The 20,871-nt window shown below is 48.9% G+C and overlaps 1 protein-coding gene and 1 non-coding gene across 9 annotated transcripts in view; both read left to right on the plus strand.

Moving 5' to 3' along the window:
• The window catches only part of SRCAP (Snf2 related CREBBP activator protein), a 41,720-nt gene that overhangs the window by 9,423 nt on the left and 11,426 nt on the right, over nt 1-20,871 (plus strand). For 4 of the 8 annotated variants that reach the window (XM_016929705.4, XM_016929706.4, XM_009430669.4 and 1 more), the window contains exons 6-25: nt 81-221; nt 2,021-2,243; nt 2,359-2,636; nt 3,262-3,355; nt 3,507-3,596; nt 4,079-4,252; nt 4,343-4,665; nt 4,770-4,947; nt 5,187-5,323; nt 5,715-5,884; nt 6,026-6,218; nt 8,596-8,732; nt 8,823-9,009; nt 12,676-12,845; nt 13,227-13,492; nt 13,703-13,990; nt 14,636-14,800; nt 15,077-15,262; nt 15,477-15,743; nt 16,098-17,596. In XM_016929705.4, coding sequence (XP_016785194.2) covers nt 81-221; nt 2,021-2,243; nt 2,359-2,636; nt 3,262-3,355; nt 3,507-3,596; nt 4,079-4,252; nt 4,343-4,665; nt 4,770-4,947; nt 5,187-5,323; nt 5,715-5,884; nt 6,026-6,218; nt 8,596-8,732; nt 8,823-9,009; nt 12,676-12,845; nt 13,227-13,492; nt 13,703-13,990; nt 14,636-14,800; nt 15,077-15,262; nt 15,477-15,743; nt 16,098-17,596 — 5,166 coding nt within the window. The remainder of the gene's footprint in view (nt 1-80; nt 222-2,020; nt 2,244-2,358; nt 2,637-3,261; nt 3,356-3,506; nt 3,597-4,078; nt 4,253-4,342; nt 4,666-4,769; nt 4,948-5,186; nt 5,324-5,714; nt 5,885-6,025; nt 6,219-8,595; nt 8,733-8,822; nt 9,010-12,675; nt 12,846-13,226; nt 13,493-13,702; nt 13,991-14,635; nt 14,801-15,076; nt 15,263-15,476; nt 15,744-16,097; nt 17,597-20,871) is intronic. The other 4 variants (XM_054669305.2, XM_063797090.1, XM_054669306.2 and 1 more) reach the window with 3 other exon arrangements.
• On the plus strand, nt 3,045-3,173 carry LOC112207376 (small nucleolar RNA SNORA30/SNORA37 family). Its single transcript, XR_002941807.1, has one exon. It is a non-coding gene; the product is annotated as a small nucleolar RNA SNORA30/SNORA37 family (small nucleolar RNA).

Below are 20,871 nucleotides of genomic sequence, written 5' to 3' on the forward strand. Positions count from 1 at the left end.
TTGGCCTTGATTATTTTCTTTGCCTTTGGGTGGGGAAGTCTGGCTTTGAGTGTTTTCACCCTGGGTCTTCATTCCCACAGGTGGTGCGCATGGTGATCCGGCACCACGAGGAGCAGCGGCAGAAAGAGGAACGGGCCCGGAGGGAGGAGCAGGCCAAGCTGCGTCGAATTGCTTCCACCATGGCCAAGGATGTCAGGCAGTTCTGGAGCAATGTGGAGAAGGTAGACAGTGGGGATCAGGAAAGGAAAATGGCCTTGGATTAGATTGGTAGATGGCGTGGTAGTAGGAATGATCAAAACTTCTTGAGGGAGTAAATATAATTTCAGGCAACTCTAATGACGTTTATGTTGTATGGATAAAAAAGTATAGTGGCAAAATATGGGTCCTGCCTTTGGGGATTGTTAATAGTTCTCCTTGACACCTCTAGGCCATCTGTCCCTTGCAGGGCATTTAGCATGTGTTTACTGAAATGTATTTGTGCCACTTAGCACATGCTTAAATTCCGTCAAAGTTCCCACTACCCGTATAGTAAGTTGTAATTATTTCTTAAGTACTACCCGGTTTCCGTCTGTATTTTCGGTCTTGCCTCCTGCCATGTTCATTCCTTCTCCTTTCCACTCCACACCCACCTTTCTTTTGTATATCTCTGGCCATTTACACGTAGACTTTATGCTGCTGGGAATGCTTTTTTCCTCATGTGTACTTAGGGAACAGCCACCTATTTTTTAATTGTCTTGGACAGAGTCTTGCTGTGTCTCCTAGGCTGGAGTGCAGTGGTGTGATCACAGCTCACTGCATCCTCAACCTCCTGGGCTCACGCGATCTTCCTGCCTTGATCTCCCAAGTATCTGGGACTACAGGCGCGTGCTACCACATCTTGCTAATTAAAAAAATTCTTTTTAATTTCTTTTTTTTAAATTTTTTTGTGAAACAGAGTCTCACCCCGTCACCTAGGGCAGTGGCGCAATCTTGGCTCACTGCAACCTCTGCCTCCCAGGCTCAAGTGATTCTCCTGCCTCAGGCTCTGGAGTAGCTGGGATTACAGGCATGTGCCACTATGTCTGGCTAATTTTTGTATTTTTAGTAGAGACAGGGTTTTGCCGTGTTGGCCAGGCTGGTCTTGAACTCCTGACCTCAGATTATCCACTCGCCCCAGCCTCTCAAAGTGCTGGGATTATAGATGTGAGCCACCGCACCTGGCCTAAAAATATTTTTTTGTGGAGACAAGGTCTCGCTGTTACACACCAAGCTGATCTTGAATTCCTAGGCTCAAGCGATCCTCTCACTTTGGCCTCCCAAAGTGTGAGCCACTATTCCTGGCTTCACCTACCTGTTTTTTTGTTTTTGAGACGGAGTCTCGCTTTGTTCCCAGGCTGGAGTGCAGTGGTGCAATCTGGGCTTACTGCAACCTCTGCCTCCCAGGTTCAAGCGATTCTCCTGCCTCTGCCTCCGGAGTAGCTGAGTTTACAGGTGCCCGCCACCACGCCTGGCTAATTTTTTATTTTTAGTAGAGATGGGGGTTTCACCATGTCGGTCAGGCTGGTCTCGAACTCCTGACCTCACGCGATCCTCCCACTTCAGCCTTCCAAAGTGCTGAGAATACAGGCATGAGCCACTGTGCCTGGCCCATCTACCTATTTTTTGAGACCCAGTTCCAGCTGGGTGTGGTGATGCATGCCTGTAGTTCCACCTACGTGGGAGGGCGAGACAGGAGGATCATTTGAGCCCAGGAGTTTGACACTAGTCTGGCCAACATAGTGAGATCTCATCTCTTTAAAAAAAAAAAAAAATCCAGCTTCAGATTGCAAACCTTCCCTCCACCTGAGGCGAAGCTGGCTCTTCTTCCTGCATGCTCCCTTTGTGCTTCCTTTAGACCATAGTGAGCCTCTAAGGTTATTTAGTTTTACTCTCCTAAGAGGCCAGCCCAGGATCTGGTTAAAGAAGGTCTCCCTAAACATCAGGTAAAAGTACATAAATAAATGGTTATCTTGGTGAGCAGTCCCTTTCACATCTGTGGCAGGTGGTGCAATTCAAGCAACAGTCCCGGCTTGAGGAAAAGCGCAAAAAAGCCCTGGACCTGCATTTGGACTTCATTGTGGGGCAAACTGAAAAGTACTCGGACCTTCTGTCTCAGAGCCTCAACCAGCCATTAACCTCCAGCAAAGCAGGCTCTTCCCCTTGCCTCGGCTCTTCCTCAGCTGCCTCCAGTCCTCCACCCCCTGCTTCTCGCCTGGATGATGAAGGTGTGTGTTCTCTTTGGTCCTGTTACTCTTCCTCATGTACCCTTTCCAGAGCTGAAAAACCCACCCTGTGGCTTGCAGGGCCCGTGGACTTTGTGACCTTGTTCTCCTGCTATAGATGGGGACTTTCAACCCCAAGAGGAGGAGGAAGAGGATGATGAGGAAACGATTGAAGTTGAAGAACAACAGGAAGGCAATGATGCAGAGGCCCAGAGGCGTGAGATTGAGCTGCTTCGCCGTGAGGGAGAATTGCCACTGGAAGAGCTGCTCCGTTCCCTTCCCCCTCAGCTGTTGGAAGGGCCTTCCAGCCCCTCTCAAACCGCCTCATCTCATGATAGTGACACCCGAGATGGGCCTGAAGAAGGTGCTGAAGAAGAGCCCCCTCAGGTGTTGGAGGTATAGGCAGAAGGAGCAGAGGGAGGGTTCAGAGGGGGAACAGAGGGAGAGGTTCAGGGTCTGAGTTCCAGGCTGTGAGGTTGGTTATGAGTTTTAGGAGTTCTGCTAGTAATGGACATTTGGGCTCTTTGGGGATGACTGGGGAAGAATCTGTTTGGGGCAAGTTGCATTTTGTGATTGGCAGGTTTTGGCGCTATAGTGGAAGAGCGTATTGCACTTTCCTCTTTAAATTGCTGTGTGGTCTTGAAAAAGTACTTGCTCTGACCGTTACTTGCCACTTCTCTGAACATGCCCTAATGTTCCCTTATTGGCTTACAGGTTGGAAGCTGGCATGGTACCCTTAAGTCTTTTCTGTTTCTCCATATGTCTCAAGTGCATGGGGAAGTGTTGGGTGCCTTTATTTGTTACCTGGCACTTTCACAGGTCCTTCCCCAGGCAGTGGGGCCAGGATTTGGTAGCTGGTGCTGAGAGAAAACCCTTGATTGTATTCTTGCCCTGGGATTATACCAGTGGCAACTGTCACTCAATGGGACAGAGATTCTCCTGTGACACCTTTTTCAAGTTTGTGCCATTCTTCTGCTACTCTAACCTTAGACCCTTCCCTTTTTTATCTTTTGCCATACAGATAAAGCCCCCACCCTCTGCTGTCACACAGCGCAACAAACAGCCTTGGCATCCAGATGAAGATGATGAAGAGTTTACTGCCAACGAAGAGGAAGGTCAGGGCTGTTCCGTTTGTCCTATTGCCCCTTACCCCTTGAATGAATTGTCTGGACCTAACCTTTCAGGCTTTCTCATCTGTTTCATTTGGACTGTGTCCTGTGCCTCTAGCCTCTATCCCTATTAATCTTGCTTCTGTCTCTTTCCTAGCGGAGGATGAAGAGGATACTATAGCAGCTGAGGAACAGTTGGAAGGGGAGGTGGATCATGCCATGGAGCTGAGCGAGTTGGCTCGAGAAGGTGACATTCACCAGACATTTTACTAAGCATCCACTTGGTGTCTGCGGTGTGCAGTACCAAGGATAAAGAGATGAATAAGGCACTTTGTATCCACCCTGGAGGAATTCCATGTCTAATGACTAAGACAGACTTGTAAACCAGTAATGATAAGTAGAAAGTGATGAGTGCTTATGATAGAAGTTTAAATGGTGATGTGGGAGTGAAATGGAGGGAAGAGCTAATGTAGGAAGATACTGACAGCATTTGACCTGGACCTTGAGAGGCTCACCAGGTTGATAATGTTCTTCCCAATTCCCATGGTACTTCCCCCAGGTTGCGGGGCTTGGCTTTGCTAGCTGATGCTGAAAGTAAGCTCTTTTGCCTCCCCTCAGACCTGGGCCTAGCAGTATCTACAGAGACCTAGGTAAAATTAACTGGTACCACTCAGACCTCCCCTTCTCCCTCCCCTCAGAGCAACCAAAAGCTTTTTATTTCTCTTCCAGGTGAGCTTTCCATGGAGGAGCTATTGCAGCAGTATGCAGGAGCCTATGCTCCAGGCTCTGGGAGCAGTGAAGATGAGGATGAAGATGAGGTTGATGCTAATAGCTCTGACTGTGAACCAGAGGGGCCCGTGGAAGCGGAAGAGCCTCCTCAGGAGGATAGTAGCAGTCAGTCAGGTGAATATGTGGTCATGAAGCAGGAGCTGGGGAGGGTGGCCATTGGAGGAGCAGGTATGGTGAGCAGTAAGCCTTGGTCTTACGCTTTAGACTCTGTGGAGGACCGGAGTGAGGATGAGGAAGATGAACATTCAGAGGAGGAAGAAACAAGTGGAAGTTCAGCATCAGAGGGATCAGAGTCTGAAGAGTCTGAGGATGCCCAATCACAGAGCCAAGCAGATGAAGAGGAGGAAGATGATGATTTTGGAGTGGAGTACTTGCTTGCCAGGGATGAAGAGCGGAGTGAGGCAGATGCAGGCAGTGGGCCTCCTACTCCAGGGCCCACTACTCTAGGTCCAAAGAAAGAAATTACTGACATTGCTGCAGCAGCTGAAAGTCTCCAGCCCAAGGGTTACACGCTGGCCACGACCCAGGTATCCCCAGGTTCTGGCCTCTCCTTTCTCATGTCTTGACTTTCTCATGTCCCCACGACAAATGCCTCATTTCCATTGTGTTACCTATTTTTCCTCTCTGACAGGTAAAGACGCCCATTCCCCTGCTTCTGCGGGGCCAGCTCCGGGAGTACCAGCACATTGGGCTAGACTGGCTGGTTACCATGTATGAGAAGAAGCTTAATGGCATTCTTGCTGATGAGATGGGGCTTGGGAAGACCATCCAGACCATCTCTCTGCTTGCCCACTTGGCTTGTGAGAAAGGTAAGTAGGCAAGGCCCCTTCTTTTGTTCCCCTTAGTCTAGCTCCCTGGGAGCTTGTTCAGTGATGACTCCAGCTTCATTGACTTTTGCTTTATTGACTCCGGTCATTAACTGTATAGAGACGACAGTGTAGGTGCTAGGATTCCTAGGAAGGGCCAAAGGGTGGTCAGGGTTATAACTGAGGAATCAGAACCACAGAATTTACATTTCCTTACCATCTCTGATTTTTTTGCCAAACAGGTAACTGGGGTCCCCATTTAATCATTGTTCCCACCAGCGTGATGTTGAACTGGGAGATGGAGTTGAAACGTTGGTGCCCCAGCTTTAAAATCCTCACTTACTATGGAGCCCAGAAAGAGAGGAAGCTCAAGCGGCAGGTTCGATGTTTCATGTGGTCACTTTCATCCCATTGATGCCTCCTTTATTTTTAAGCCCTTTCCTCAGGTGAATTCCTTTCTCTCCTCTTTCTTTTTTTAAAAAAATTTTTAATTTTTTGTAAAAATAAAGATGGGGTCTCACTATGTTACCCAAGCTGACCTTGAACACCTGGGCTCAAGAGATCCTCCCACCTCAACCTCCCAAAGTACTGAGACTATAGCTGTGAGCCACCGCACCCAGGCCCCTCCTCTTTCTGTCGCTCCATTCTTTTGCTGGGACTTTCTCTTTTCTTCCAACCTGATTACTGTCCTTTGAGGAGTTTAGCATGTCTTCCCTTTGCTCTCTTCTTTTCATCCCACTATCTGCTACTTTCTGTCTTTGATCCCTCAGGGCTGGACCAAGCCCAATGCCTTTCATGTGTGTATCACGTCTTACAAGCTGGTGCTGCAGGACCACCAGGCCTTCCGTCGCAAGAACTGGCGCTATCTCATTCTGGATGAGGCGCAGAACATCAAGAACTTCAAGTCACAGCGCTGGCAGTCACTCCTCAACTTCAACAGGTGGAGATGGAGATGGGGATTCATGGGAGGGTTGACTTGGCTAGAAGGGAGGGCTGCCTGGGTTGAGGAATGTATCAGAATGCTCAGAAGGTTGGGAGCTTGCTGACCATACTCTCTCTGATTCTCTCTGTCTCTTTGCAGCCAGAGACGCCTGCTCCTGACAGGAACTCCCTTGCAGAACAGCCTCATGGAGCTGTGGTCCTTGATGCACTTTTTGATGCCCCATGTCTTCCAGTCTCATCGCGAGTTCAAGGAGTGGTTCTCTAATCCCCTAACTGGCATGATTGAGGGCAGCCAAGAGTATAATGAAGGTCTAGTCAAACGCCTCCACAAGGTAGGGCCTGCAACAGTTTGTCAGGGTATTGGGAATGGTAAGGAACCATTCCTGAGCACCTGGGCAGTGCCCAGGAAACCCTTGGGGAGAGGGAAGTCAGTGCCAGGCTAAACTCCTTTGTCAAGCTGCAGTGTTCTAGTGACTAACCCATTGCCAGATTGAGTGACCTCATCTTAGTCATCAATTCTGTTTTTTTTTTTTTTTTTTTTTTGAGACTGAGTCTTGCTTTGTCACCCAGGCTGGAGTGCAGTGTTGCAATATCCATTCACTGCAAACTCCGCCTTCTGGGTTCACACCATTCTCCTGCCTCAGCCTCCCGAGTAGCCAGGACTACAGGCGCCCGCCACAAAGCCTGGCTAATTTTTTTTTTTTTTTTTTTTTTTTGAGACAGAGTTCACTCTGTCGCCCAGGCTGGAGTGCAGTGGCACGGTCTCGGCTCACTGCAAGCTTTGCCTCCCGGGTTCATGCCATTCTCCTGCTTCAGCCTCCCGAGTAGCTGGGACTAAAGGCACCCACCACCACGCCTGGCTAATTTTTTGTATTTTTAGTAGAGACGGGGTTTCACCGTATTAGCCAGGATGGTCTCCATCTCCTGACCTCATGATCCGCCTGCCTCGGCCTCCCAAAGTGCTGGGATTATAGGCATGAGCCACCGCGCCCGGCCTACGCCTGGCTAATTTTTTGTATTTTTAGTAGAGTCGGAGTTTCACCGTGTTAGCCAGGATGGTCTCGATCTCCTGACCTCGTGATCTGCCTGCCTCGGCCTCCGAAAATCCTGGAATTAAAGGTGTGAGCCACCGTGCCGGGCTTTTTTTTTTTTTTTTTTTTTTTTGAGACAGAGTCTCTCTGTCACCCAGGCTGGAGTGCAGTGGCGTGATCTGGCTCATTGCAACCTCCACCTCCCGGGTTCAAGCGATTCTCCTGCCTCAGCCTCCTGAGTAGCTGGGGTTACAGGTCTGCACTACGATGCCTAGCTAATGTTTGTTATTTTTAGTAGAGGCGGGTTTCGCCATGTTGGCCAGGCTGGTCTCAAACTCCTGACCTTAAGTGATCCGCCCTGCCCCCGCCTTGGCCTCCCAAAGTGTTGGGATTACAGGCGTGAGCCACCGTTCCCAGCATGTTTGTTTTTTGTTTTTTTTTTAATGGTGATGTTTTTGTCCTTACTGTCTTTGAGTAGAATGGTACTGCTGATTGGTCCCTGCTTGGATTTCTTCAACTTCATATTGTTGGTGTTTTCTCTCTCTGGTCTTCTTTGGCTCTTCCTTTTTCGCCCAACTTTTAAATCACAACATCTTTCAGCATTCTGATCTTTACTTTTTTTGTCTTCTCAGTCTACATATCTCACAGGCCTACTCATTCCTAAGGCTTTGACTATTTCTTATGTGATAAAGACTCTCCAGTCTGTACTAAAATTCCTTGACTTTCTAGATCACTTGACCTGTATTTAAATTTGTGATTTGCTATCATTAATTGAGAGTTCCTCTTGAACTCAACACTGTTCTAAGCTAGACATCTCTGGCCTTATAGCCTGTTATTTCTACTTCATCTTGGTCAATCACTATCATTCGGTAAACTAAGCTAGAAAACAGGGAGTCGGCCGGGCGCGGTGGCTCACGCCTGTAATCCCAGCACTTTGGGAGGCTGAGGCAGGTGGATCATGAGGTCAGGACATCAACACCATCCTGGCTAAAACGGTGAAACCCCGTCTCTACTAAAAATACAAAAAATTAGCCGGGCGTGGTGGCGGGTGCCTGTAGTCCCAGCTACTCGGGAGGCTGAGGCAGGAGAATGGCATGAACCCGGGCGGCAGAGCTTGCAGTGAGCCAAGATCGCGCCACTGCACTCCAGCCTGGGTGACAGAGCGCAACTCTGTATCAAAAAAAAAAAAGAAAGAAAACAGGAAGTCTTCCTTAACTATTACTTTTCCTTCATTTATCTCTGTTCCTTTATTTCTTCCCTGTCACTGTAGACATTGATGACTGTGTCCTATTAGATTTTATCTTCTGAGATTACAGATTTGCCTTTTGTTTTATCTCCTGTCAAGGCCACAGTTTTTATTCTCCTCATGTTCTAGATTTATTTGCATCATCTTGTAAACTTAACAATTACTCCTCAAAATCTAGTTTGAGTTTTCTATTTTGCGTAGTTGGTCTGCCCACAGTGCTTCCTTATATCACTTCCTGTGTCATGGTATCATTTTGTGTCTGTCTCCTTCAGCAGACAGCAGATCCCTTGAGGGCTTGCAGTTGACTCATCTTTGTGTGGTTGGTGTCTGATATGGTGTGCCGTATGACTCCATTAGTGTTTGCTGAGGGGCTTAGGCTGGGGCTCGGTGCCTGAGTTCTCCTGTTTAGCCTCCAGCTTAATTTGCTTTTAGGTTTTGAGGCCTTTTTTACTGCGCCGAGTTAAGGTGGATGTTGAGAAGCAGATGCCCAAAAAGTACGAGCATGTTATCCGCTGCAGGCTCTCCAAGCGTCAACGCTGTCTCTATGATGACTTCATGGCACAGACCACGTAAGGGAGGAAGGAGGGTGGGCCCTGGGACTTGAGATTGGAGTGTAGGTGGCTGTTAGGACGTCTCATTTATTTTTCCTCTTTCCCCAGAACTAAGGAGACACTAGCCACAGGCCATTTCATGAGCGTCATCAACATTTTGATGCAGCTGAGAAAAGTTTGCAATCATCCAAATCTGTTCGACCCTCGACCGGTTACCTCCCCTTTCATCACCCCAGGCATCTGCTTCAGCACCGCCTCTCTGGTGCTAAGGGCCACGGATGTCCATCCCCTCCAGGTAAGTATGATTCCATTAATATGAAATGTAAAGGTTATCGGCATTACCCCAACCATGTACCTCTTTTCGTTAGACTGGGGTCTGACTTTTGCATCCTCATTACTCCCCTATCATTCCCTTAGGTTTATTGTACTCTAGCCATGTGACTTAACGATGGTTCAACTTAATCTTTTTTTGACTTCACTGTGAATTTATCAGGATGTAACCCCATCGTAAATTGAGGAGCATCTGGACTTAGAATGATTCAGCTTACAATTTTTTACTTTTTGATGGGCTTATCAAGGGTATTAAAGGGTATTAAATTCTTTACTTGCTGAGGGTTTGTTGGAATGTAACCTCATTGTAAGTCCAGGAACGTCTGCATCACATTTTGTTTATCCACTTATCCGTCAGTGGGCACTTGGATTCTTTCCACCTTTTGTCTCTTGTGAATAAGGCTATGAACATAGATGTACAAATATCTCTGCTTTTTATTTTGGGTATTTACTTAACAGTGAAATTGCTGTAACATGGTAATTCTATTTCTGCATGTTGGGAAAACCTCCACTGTTTTCCATAGTAGCTGCATGTTTTACATTTCCACCCTAGCAGGGCACAAGTGTTCTAATTTCTCCACATCCTTGCCATTACCTGTTATTTCTTTTTTTTCAATTACACCCATATTAATGAGTGTGAATTGGTATTTCATTGTGGTTTTGGTTTGCATTTCCTTAGTGATGAGTGCTGTCAAGGATCTTTTCATGTGCTCATTGGCCACTTGTCTATATTTTTGAAGAAATGTCTTTTGAAGATTTGTTAATTTTGGGTGTGTGGTGGTTGTTGAGCTGTAGGACTTCATTATATGCTTTGGAAATTAACCCATTATCAGATGTATGACTTGCAAATATTTTGTCACATTCCATAAGTTGCCTTTTCGCTATGGTGATAGTGTTTTTTGATGCACAAACACTTGTTTTTGGTGGTTTTTTTTTTCGAGACAAGGTCTATCTCTGTCACCCAGGCTAGAGTTCAGTGGTATGATCATAGCTTACTGCAGCCTTGAACTCCTGGGCTCAAGTAGTCCTCCCGCCTCAGCCTTCCGACTAGCTGGGACCACGGGTATGCGCTACCAAGCCTGGCTTTTTTTTTTTTTTTTTTTTTTTTGAGGCGGAGTCTCGCTCTGTCCTCAGGCTGGAGTGCAGTGGTGCCATCTTGGCTTACTGCAACCTCCGCCTCCCAAGTTCAAGCAATTTTCCACAGCCTCCCGAGTAGCTGGGGATACAGGCACGCACCACCACACCCAGCTAACTTTTGTGTTTTTAGTAGAGATGGGGTTTCACCATGTTTGCCAGGATGGTCTTCATCTCTTGACCTTGTGATCTGCCCACCTTGGCCTCCCAAAGTGCTGGGATTACAGATGTGAGCCACTGCACCCGGCCCTGCTGATTTTTTTTTTTTTTTTTAGTTTTCTGGAAGAGATGGTGTCTTGCCGTGTCGCTCAGGCTGGTTTCAAACTCCCGGACGAGTAGCTGGAACTATATGCGTGCACCACTATGCCTGACTGATTTATTTTAATTTTTTTGTAGAGATGGGATGTTGATATGTTGCCTAGACTAGTCTTGAACTCCTGGCCTCAAGTGATCCTTCCGCCTTGGCCTCCCAAAGCCCTGGGATTATAGGCGTGAGCTACCACACATAGTTTTAATTTTTTTTTTTTTTTTGGGTGGGGGGGCAGAGTTCTGCTCTTGTTGCCCAGGCTAGAGTGCAATGGCACAATCTCAGCTCATTGCAACCTCTGCCTCCCGGGTTCAAGTGATTCTCCTGCCTCAGCCTCCCGAGTAGCTGGGATTATGGGCATGCGCCACCACGCCCAGCTAATTTTTGTATTTTTAGTAGAGATGGGGTTTCGCCATGTTGGCCAGGCTGGTCTTGAAATCCTGACCTCAGGTGATCTGTCCACCTCGGCCTCCCAAAGTGCTGGGATTACAGGTGTGAGCCACTGTGCCTGGCTTTTTTTTTTTTTTTTTTTTTTTTTAAGATGGAGTCTTACTCTGTCGCTCAGGCTGGAGTGCAGTGGTGCGATGTCAGCTCACTGTAACCTCCACCTCCTGGGTTCAAGTGATTCTCCTGCCTCCCAAGTAACTGGGACTACAGGTGTGTGCCACCACTCCCAGCTAATTTTTGTATTTTTAGTAGAGATGAGGTTTCACCACGTTGCCCAGCTGGTCTCGAACACCTGACCTCAGATAATCTGCCTGCCTTGGCCTCCTAATGTGCTGGGATTACAGGCGTGAGCCACTGCACCTGGCCCCCAGTTTTAAATTTTGATGTAGTCCAATTTATTAATTTTTTTCTTTTGTTGGCTGTGCTTTTGGCATCATGTCCAATAAATCATTGTAAAATTGGCATCTTTGACACTGCATTGTGTTGTTATTACTACTTTTTTTTTTTTTGAGACAGAGTCTTACTCTGTCACCCAGGCTGGAGTACAATGGTGCAGTCTCAGCGCATTGCAACCTCTGCGTCTTGGGTTCAAGTGATTCTCGATTCTTGTGCCTCAGCTTCCTGAGCAGCTGGGACTACAGGTGTGCACAACCATGCTGGTTGTATTTTTAGTAGAGATGGGGTTTCACCATGTTGGCCAGGCTGGTCTCGAACTCCTGGCCTCAAGTGATCTGCCCACCTTGGCCTCCCAAGGTAGTAGGATTACAGGCATAAGCCATGGTGCCCCGCCTATTTATTTATTTATTTTTTTTTTTGAGATGGAGTCTCACTCTGTCACCCAGGCTGGAGTGCAGTGGCACGATCTTGGCTCACTGCAAGCTCCGCCCCTCCAGGTTTAAGCAATTCTCCATCTCAGCCTCCTGAGTAGCTGGGATTACAGGCACATGCCACCACGCCTGGCTAATGTTTTGTATTTTTAGTAGAGATGGGGTTTCACCATCTTGACCAGGCTGGTCTTGAACTCCTGACCTCGTGATCCACCCGCCTCGGCCTCCAGAAGTGCTGGGATTACAGGCGTGAGCCACCGCACCCGGCCTTTTTTTTTTAAGTTTTGAGGCAGGGTCTTGTTCTGTGGCCCAGGCTGGGGTGCATTGGCATGATCATAGCTGACTGCAGCCTCAGCTCCCTGGGCTCAAGCAGTCCTCCCGCCTGAGCCTCCTGAGTAGCTGGGACTACAGGTGCATGCTAACATGCCTGGCTAATTTTTGTATTTTCTGTAGAGACGGGGTCTTACTATGTTGCCTAGGGTGATCTCAAATTCCTGGAGTCACACAGTTCCCCAATCTTGGCCTCCCAGAGAGCTGGGATTACAGGTTTGAGCCACCGCGCCTAGCCTTTTATTTTGGAGTAAGGGTGTCCATGTGCGGGTTTCTTAAATGGGGTATATTGCATGATGCTGAGGTTTGGCGTACGATTGATCCTGTTACTCAGGTTGTGAGCATGGTACTGAACTGGTAGTTTTTCAGCCCCTTCCCCGCCACAGTCGTTTCTGGCGTGTATTGTTCTCATTTTCATGTCCATGCGTACCCAATGTTTAGCTCCCACTTGTGAGTGAGTACATGTGGTATTTGGTTTTCTGTTTCTGTGTTAATTCACTAAAGGATAATGGTCTCCAGCTACATCTGCGTTGCAAAGGATGTGATTTTGTTCTTCTTTATGACTGTGCTTTCTTTCTTGTGGCAGCGGATAGACATGGGTCGATTTGACCTTATTGGCCTGGAAGGTCGTGTCTCTCGATATGAGGCAGACACATTTCTGCCCCGGCACCGCCTCTCTCGCCGGGTACTGTTAGAAGTGGCTACTGCTCCTGACCCCCCACCCCGGCCCAAGCCAGTCAAGATGAAGGTCAACAGGTACAAGGACTAAGGAATGAGGGGATGGTTCCTAGAATAAGTGGCTGAAAGCTGCCCAGAGGGGCCTGGGGTGGGAAGAAAAGAGTTGGATGCAAGGCTGGAATATTTATATGGGATGGGTGCAAACGTGGAGGGAATCGGGGAGAGAATAACTAGAAGAGGGTACTGGGATGGGCTTCTGTGTTAGTCACTTTTTCTCCCTTTCTCTCTGTTCGGTGCTTTCTGATTGTCTTAAATTCCTATTCCTTGTTCTCCTTTGGGTCTCTTTCCTTTTCTTTGCTTTTATAATCTGTCTCTCTGTTTCATTTTCTTCTTTTCTTTGATATTGCTACCCCTTATTCTCCTTCTGTCCCTACCCACTCTCTTAATTTTTTCTCACAGGATGCTGCAGCCAGTACCTAAGCAAGAAGGCCGGACAGTGGTGGTGGTGAACAACCCACGGGCGCCCCTGGGCCCTGTCCCAGTTCGACCTCCTCCAGGTCCTGAGCTCTCAGCCCAGCCCACCCCTGGCCCAGTCCCCCAAGTGCTGCCAGCACCACTGATGGTTTCAGCCTCACCTGCCGGGCCCCCGCTTATTCCTGCATCTCGGCCTCCTGGCCCTGTCCTCTTGCCTCCACTGCAGCCCAACAGTGGTTCTCTCCCCCAGGGTGAGTTGAAAGGGAGCCAAGGATGATGCGTGGTGCTTCAGAAAGGTTGTTCAGACTGAGGAAGAAGTAGTGAAATTAAAGGGTTTGAGGAGGTGGGCTGGGGACAGGGGTCTAGTATTTGATGGGTTGGAAGGGAGTATGGAGGCTTCTGGCACCAGGCTAAGGCTTTAGTCAGGGTATATCTGACAGGTGTTTGCTTTGTGTCTGCAGTGTTGCCATCCCCCCTGGGGGTCCTGAGTGGGACCTCACGGCCTCCCACGCCAACCTTGTCCCTAAAGCCAACACCACCTGCCCCAGTTCGCCTGAGCCCAGCCCCACCTCCAGGCTCCTCTAGCCTGTTGAAGCCCCTGACAGTGCCACCAGGCTACACCTTCCCTCCTGCTGCTGCCACCACCACTTCTACCACCACGGCAACTGCTACCACCACAGCAGTGCCAGCTCCGACTCCTGCACCACAGCGCCTCATTCTATCTCCCGATATGCAGGCTCGCCTGCCCTGTAAGTTCCCAGGGCTCTGTGGTGAGGGACTTGAGATGGGAGGAAAGCTCAGGACCATGAGAGCATCAAATTTTAGGCAGCTGGGTCAGGCATGATGGCTCATGCCTATAATCCCGGTGCTTTGGGAGGCCAAGGTGGGAGGATTGCTTCAGCCAGGAGTTTGGAGCTGCAGTGAGCCATGGTTACGCCACTGCAATCATGAGCAAGACCCTGTGTCAAAAAAAATTGAGGCAGCTAACATATGTTAGGCATTATGCCAGACATTGTCAGATCATAATTAAGAGCCCTTAAGAAATTGACATAGGGAGATGACACATAGATGAATAAATAGTGGTAAGCCTAGCAGTAGAAAAGTATTGGGGTAAAAGGACAGTGTAGAGCAGATGGTGGTGATTAGCTCAGTCTGGTGGCAGGGCATGTTAGAGGATATAAAAGAGATTGCTAAGCAAATGGGATTGGAAGGAGTAGCACATGAAAAGCTCAAAGGCTGTAGGTGGAGGCTGAGTTTGTTGGGACATGGTAAATTGTGGGAAGGGCTTAGTTGTTTGAACTGGACACTCGGGGGAGAGGTGTGCTTCATGGGGTCTGTGAAGTGGTGTTGAGCAGGATGAGCCTTGTGTACAATAAGGCCTTCTCTGTTTTTAGCAGGCGAAGTGGTCAGCATCGGGCAGTTAGCCTCACTGGCACAACGTCCAGTGGCTAATGCAGGGGGAAGCAAACCTCTCACCTTCCAAATCCAGGGCAACAAGCTGACTTTGACTGGTGCCCAGGTGCGCCAGCTTGCTGTGGGGCAGCCCCGCCCGCTGCAAAGTAGGTAAAACCCACCCCCTGTCCTGCCTTTTTCCTCCTCTTCCCTGTCTCTTTGTTTTTGTGACTTTTTTGAATGTCAGCCTTTATGTTTCTTACCCAAGCTTTTGGTGGGTGGGGCCGACGGGCATGGTTGGAGGGATCTTGGATAAAGATAGGGAAGAGGTCATTCTAGAGAATGTATTCCCTCTCTGTTCTTTTCTTCTCTTCTTGCCTTGCCTCTGCCCTCCTCAGGCTGATAGCTGCTTCTCTCTCTCTTTCTCTCTTCCCTTAACCCAGGGAATGTGGTGCACCTCGTGTCAGCAGGGGGGCAGCACCATCTCATCAGCCAGCCTGCCCATGTGGCCCTCATCCAGGCCGTGGCCCCGACCCCTGGCCCTACCCCTGTCTCTGTGCTGCCTTCTTCGACCCCCAGCACCACCCCTGCCCCTACTGGCCTCAGCCTTCCGCTTGCTGCTAACCAGGGTGAGGCTCCTGGCCTTCCTACTTAGCCCTTGCTGGCCTTGGTCCTTCCAGGCATGCGCTGGGCTACTGTCTGTCCAGCCTTCCCTCAGTGTTGTTTTCCCTTGCGAATATCTATGATACCTGTCTGCCACCTTCTCCTGCCCCTGGACTTCTTCCATTCTTTGGGTCTTTTGTTTCTTTTCTACCTTCCTCTCAGTGTAGCTTCCTCTTGCAGTGCCACCAACCATGGTGAATAATACAGGCGTGGTGAAGATTGTAGTGAGACAAGCCCCTCGGGATGGACTGACTCCTGTTCCTCCATTGGCCCCAGCACCCCGGCCTCCGAGCTCTGGGCTTCCAGCTGTGTTGAATCCACGCCCCACGTTAACCCCTGGCCGGCTACCCACACCTACTCTGGGTACTGCTCGAGCCCCCATGCCCACACCCACTCTGGTGAGGCCTCTTCTCAAGCTGGTCCACAGTCCTTCACCTGAAGTCAGTGGTGAGTCCAGGTGGCTGAGGCCAGAAATCCTTGCCAGGAATGGAGACGAGATGGGGTCGCCTCAAGGTTTCTTAGTTTTAGTACAGGTTTTTTCATATCAGCGTACTGCCTTGATTTGTAATGGGCCCCAGAACTGGGCTGCCTGAGCCCTGACCTAATTTCAAGATATATTTGCTGGAATCTTGGAGGGGAAGAAAATCTAAAGTTGTCAGATTACTTGGATGTTTGACTTCATGTTGTGGGAGTGAATGCCTTCTGGGAAATGGGAAGCTTGGGGGTATGGGAAAGGTGGGACAGGGAGTAGAAAGGCTCAGGAAAAGAATTCTGGGGCTAACTCATCCTCTCTCTCCACAGCTTCAGCCCCCGGAGCTGCCCCGTTGACCATCTCTTCTCCTCTCCACGTGCCATCCTCACTCCCTGGGCCAGCCTCTTCTCCAATGCCAATTCCCAACTCTTCTCCCCTTGCTAGTCCTGTGTCCTCTACAGTCTCAGTTCCATTGTCATCTTCACTCCCCATCTCTGTCCCCACCACACTTCCTGCCCCAGCCTCGGCTCCACTCACCATCCCCATCTCAGCCCCCTTGCCTGTTTCTGCTTCGGGCCCAGCTCTGTTGACCAGTGTGACTCCACCATTGGCACCTGTTGTCCCAGCGGCTCCTGGACCTCCCTCCTTGGCACCATCTGGTGCTTCCCCGTCAGCATCAGCCTTGACTCTAGGTTTGGCCACAGCTCCATCCCTGTCTTCATCTCAGACACCTGGTCACCCTCTGTTGTTGGCTCCCACCTCTTCACATGTTCCAGGGTTGAACTCAACCGTGGCCCCAGCATGCTCACCTGTCCTGGTGCCAGCTTCGGCTCTGGCCAGTCCTTTTCCGTCAGCACCAAATCCAGCTCCAGCTCAGGCTTCCCTTCTGGCTCCAGCATCTTCTGCATCTCAGGCTCTAGCCACCCCTCTGGCTCCTATGGCGGCTCCACAGACAGCAATTCTGGCTCCTTCTCCAGCTCCTCCTCTGGCTCCTCTTCCGGTCCTGGCACCATCGCCAGGTGCTGCTCCTGTCCTGGCTTCATCACAGACTCCGGTTCCAGTTATGGCTCCATCGTCTACTCCAGGAACCTCTTTAGCCTCAGCTTCACCGGTACCAGCTCCAACCCCTGTGTTGGCTCCATCATCAACTCAAACTATGCTACCAGCCCCGGTTCCGTCACCTCTCCCGAGCCCGGCTTCTACGCAGACACTGGCCCTAGCCCCAGCTTTAGCACCCACTCTTGGAGGCTCATCTCCATCTCAGACACTCTCTTTGGGAACGGGGAACCCCCAGGGACCCTTTCCAACTCAGACATTGTCATTAACTCCAGCATCATCCCTGGTACCAACTCCAGCCCAGACACTGTCTTTGGCACCAGGACCACCACTGGGTCCAACTCAGACGCTGTCTCTGGCTCCAGCACCCCCTCTGGCTCCAGCTTCTCCAGTGGGCCCAGCCCCAGCTCACACGCTGACTTTGGCTCCAGCATCGTCATCTGCTTCACTCCTGGCCCCAGCTTCAGTGCAGACACTGACCTTGAGCCCTGCCCCAGTTCCTACCCTGGGCCCGGCCGCAGCTCAGACCTTGGCGCTGGCCCCAGCCTCCACACAGTCCCCAGCTTCCCAGGCATCTTCCCTTGTGGTTTCGGCATCTGGTGCCACTCCCTTGCCTGTCACCATGGTATCCCGGCTGCCTGTTTCCAAGGATGAGCCTGACACACTGACATTGCGCTCTGGTCCCCCCAGCCCTCCCTCCACTGCTACCTCGTTTGGTGGCCCCCGGCCTCGACGCCAGCCCCCCCCACCACCTCGTTCCCCTTTTTATCTGGTAAGTTTTACTTCCTCAAGAGGGAACAGGAAGTTGAGTTTCTTTGGAGTGTTGGTAGGGTGGATGGAACAGTGATGTCACATTTAACCTGGTGAATTACAAAGCTTAATGTTATGGACCAAGTACTTGAGTGACATTTGGACAAGTCCCTTCTCTTCCCTGGGCGTGTACCTCATGATTCGCCTGCCTCGGCCTCCTGAAGTGTTAGGATTACAGGGGTGAGCCACCACGCCCGGCCTCTTTTCCCGTTTTTTAACCCGCACGGTAATAAATGGGCAGTAAAAGGAACTCTTCTCTGTCCCTTTTATGATTTCCGGTAGCTGTTTCTTTCCTGTACTATGTATATAGGCCCATGTCTGTGTAGTACTTGAGTTAAACTCACAGTTCAGCTTAAGTAAACCAGAACTAAGGAGAAGGAAGGTCCAGTGGGTCCCTCCACGCCCTCTGGCTTTTCCCCATTGTAATCAGAACTGCTGCTTAGTCTTTGCTTCACGCCTACTCCCCCACCTTCCACCAGTGCCATTGACTCCACCTTTGGTTTTTACCTGACCAGCCGCTAGGTTGGTCCTGGCTGGTTGGAAGTAGAGAGTAGAGGGATTGCTCTGCAAGTAGATAATAGCCTCTTGCCACTTGGTTTTTTTGTTAACAGTTTGTGCTATAAATCATATACCATTCAATTTACCCATTTAAACTGTACAATAGTTTTGTTTTTTTTTTTAAATACAGATGGGGGTCTCCCACTCTTGACCAGGCTGGTCTCGAATTCCTGGCCTCAAGTGATCCTCCCATCTCGGCCTCCCAAAATGCTGGGATTATAGGTGTGAGCCACCATGCCTGGCCCTAAACTGTACAATAAGTTTTTAATATATTTATAGGGTTGTACAATCATCAACACAATCAACTTAGAACCTTTCCGTGGCCCCAAAAAGAAACGCTGCACCTGTTAGCCAGCATTCCCCAATCCCTCCGTCCCTCCTAGTCTTGAATGACTACCATCCTACTTTTTTATTTCTCTAGTTTTGCCTATGGAGTCATAATGTATAATGTGTGGTCCATTGTGACTGGCATCTTCTACTTAGTTTAATGTTCTTTGAATTTTATTGTGTTATAGCGTATATCAGTACTTCATTTGTTTTTATGTTGAATAATAATGTATGAATACCACATTTTATCCTTGAGTTGATGGAAACGTGTGTTACTTATGCTTTATGGCTGTTATGAACAATGCTGCTGTGAACATTTCATGTACAAGTTTTTGTATGGACAGGTGTTTTCAGTTTCTGTTAGATACATACTGAGGAGAAGAATTGCTTGGTTATATTGTAACTAGGTTTTAACTGTTTAAGGAACTGCCAGACTTTTCCAAAGTGGCTGCAGCATTAAACATTACCACCAGCAGTCTGAGGATTCCAGTTTCTCCACATTTGAGCCAATACTTTTTTTTTTTTTTTTTTTTTTTTTTTGAGAAGGAGTCTTGCTCTGTTACCCAGGCTGGAGTGCATTGGCACGGTCTTGGCTCACTGCAACCTCTGTCTCCTGGGTTTAAGTGACCCCACCTCAACCTCCCTCGTAGCTGGGATTACAGGCATGTGGCACCATGCCTACCTAATTTTTTTGTATTCTTATTATTTTATTTTTGAGACAGAATCTTGCTCTGTTGCCCAGGCTGGAGTAAAGTGGCACCATCCCGGCTCACTGCAACCTCCACTTCCCAGGCTCAAACGATTTTCCTGTGTCATCTTGCCGAGTAGCTGGGACTACAGGCATGGCGTCACCACGCCTGGCTAATTTTTGTATTTTTAGTAGAGATGGGGTTTCACCATGTTGGCCGGGCTGGTCTCGAACTCCTGACCTCAGGTGATCCGCCTGCCTTGGCCTCCCAAAGTGCTGGGATTATAGACATGAGCCACTGCACCTGGCCAGATTTTTTTGTATTTTTAGTAGAGATGGGGTTTACCATGTTTGCCACGCTGGTTTCGAATTCCACACCTCAAGTGATCTGCCCGCCTCAGCCTCCCAAAGTGCTAGGATTACAGGTGTGAGCCACCATGCCTGGCACATCATCACTTTGATTATAGCCATCCTGCTGGGTGTGAAGTAGTAGTTCATTGTGATTTTGATTTGAATTTCCCTGTTGGCTAATGTTGAGCTTTATTTCATGTGGTTGAAATACCATGCTGGCCATTTGTGTATCTTTGAAGAACTATCTGTTCAGATCCTCTGCCCTTTTAAAATGGGTTGTCTTTTTATTATTGAGTTGTAAGAGTTCTTTATATATTCTGATTACAGATCCTTTTTCAGACGTATGGTTTACAAATAGTCTTTTTTTGAGACAGTGTCTCACTTTGTCACTCAGGCTAGAGTGCAGTGGCACAGTCTCCGCTCATTGCAGCCTCCTGGGCTTAAGTGAACCTCCCATCTCAGCCCTCCGAGTAGCTGGGACTGTAGGCTTGTGCCACCATGCCAGGCTACTTGTTTGTTTCTTTTTTTGAGACGGAGACTCACTCTGTCACCAGGCTGCAGTGCAGTGGTGCGATCTCAGCTCACTGCAACCTCCGCCTCCCAGGTTCAAGCGATTCTCCTGCTCAGTCTCCCGAGTAGCTGGGACTACAGGCTTGCACCACCACGCCCAGCTAACTTTTTTGTAATTTTAGTAGAGATAGGGTTTCATCATGTTGGCCAGGATGGTCTTGGTATCTTGAGCTCATGATCTGCCCACCTCGGCCTCCCAAAGTGCTGGGATTACAGGTGTGAGCCACCGCGCCTGGCCCTTGTTTGTATTTTTTGTAGAGATGCGGTTTTGCCATGTTGCCCAAACTGGTCTTGAATAGGAGGCTCAAACCATCCACCTAGGCCTCCCAAAGTGCTGGGATTATAGGCTTGAGCCACTGCTCCTGGCCAGATTTTCTCTTTTTGCTACTATTGGGAGCTAGCCTCAAAAGGAACTAGCTCTTTGAGTTTATTGGTTTTTCCGTCTGCTAGGACACCTTTTTTCCCTCACATAGAGCACTTCAAGCCAAGAGGTGAAACTTGGTAGCAGTCAGGAAGGAGATTTGGAACACTCCTCTTTTCACAACTATCTCTTGGGGTCTAGTCTCCCTCATTTGTTCATTTTGTTAACAGATAAATGTATTGAGAGCTTAATTGTGCTAATTACTGAGTGATTATAGTGAGCAAGGCACAGTTCATGTTGTGTGGGGCCTACCGTGTAGTGGATAGATATTAGTTAAATAATCATACAGATGTGTAACTACAAGCATAATAAGTGATACAAA

Source organism: Pan troglodytes, chromosome 18 (assembly GCF_028858775.2).
Source record: "Pan troglodytes isolate AG18354 chromosome 18, NHGRI_mPanTro3-v2.0_pri, whole genome shotgun sequence".
Classification (NCBI taxonomy): domain Eukaryota; kingdom Metazoa; phylum Chordata; class Mammalia; order Primates; family Hominidae; genus Pan; species Pan troglodytes.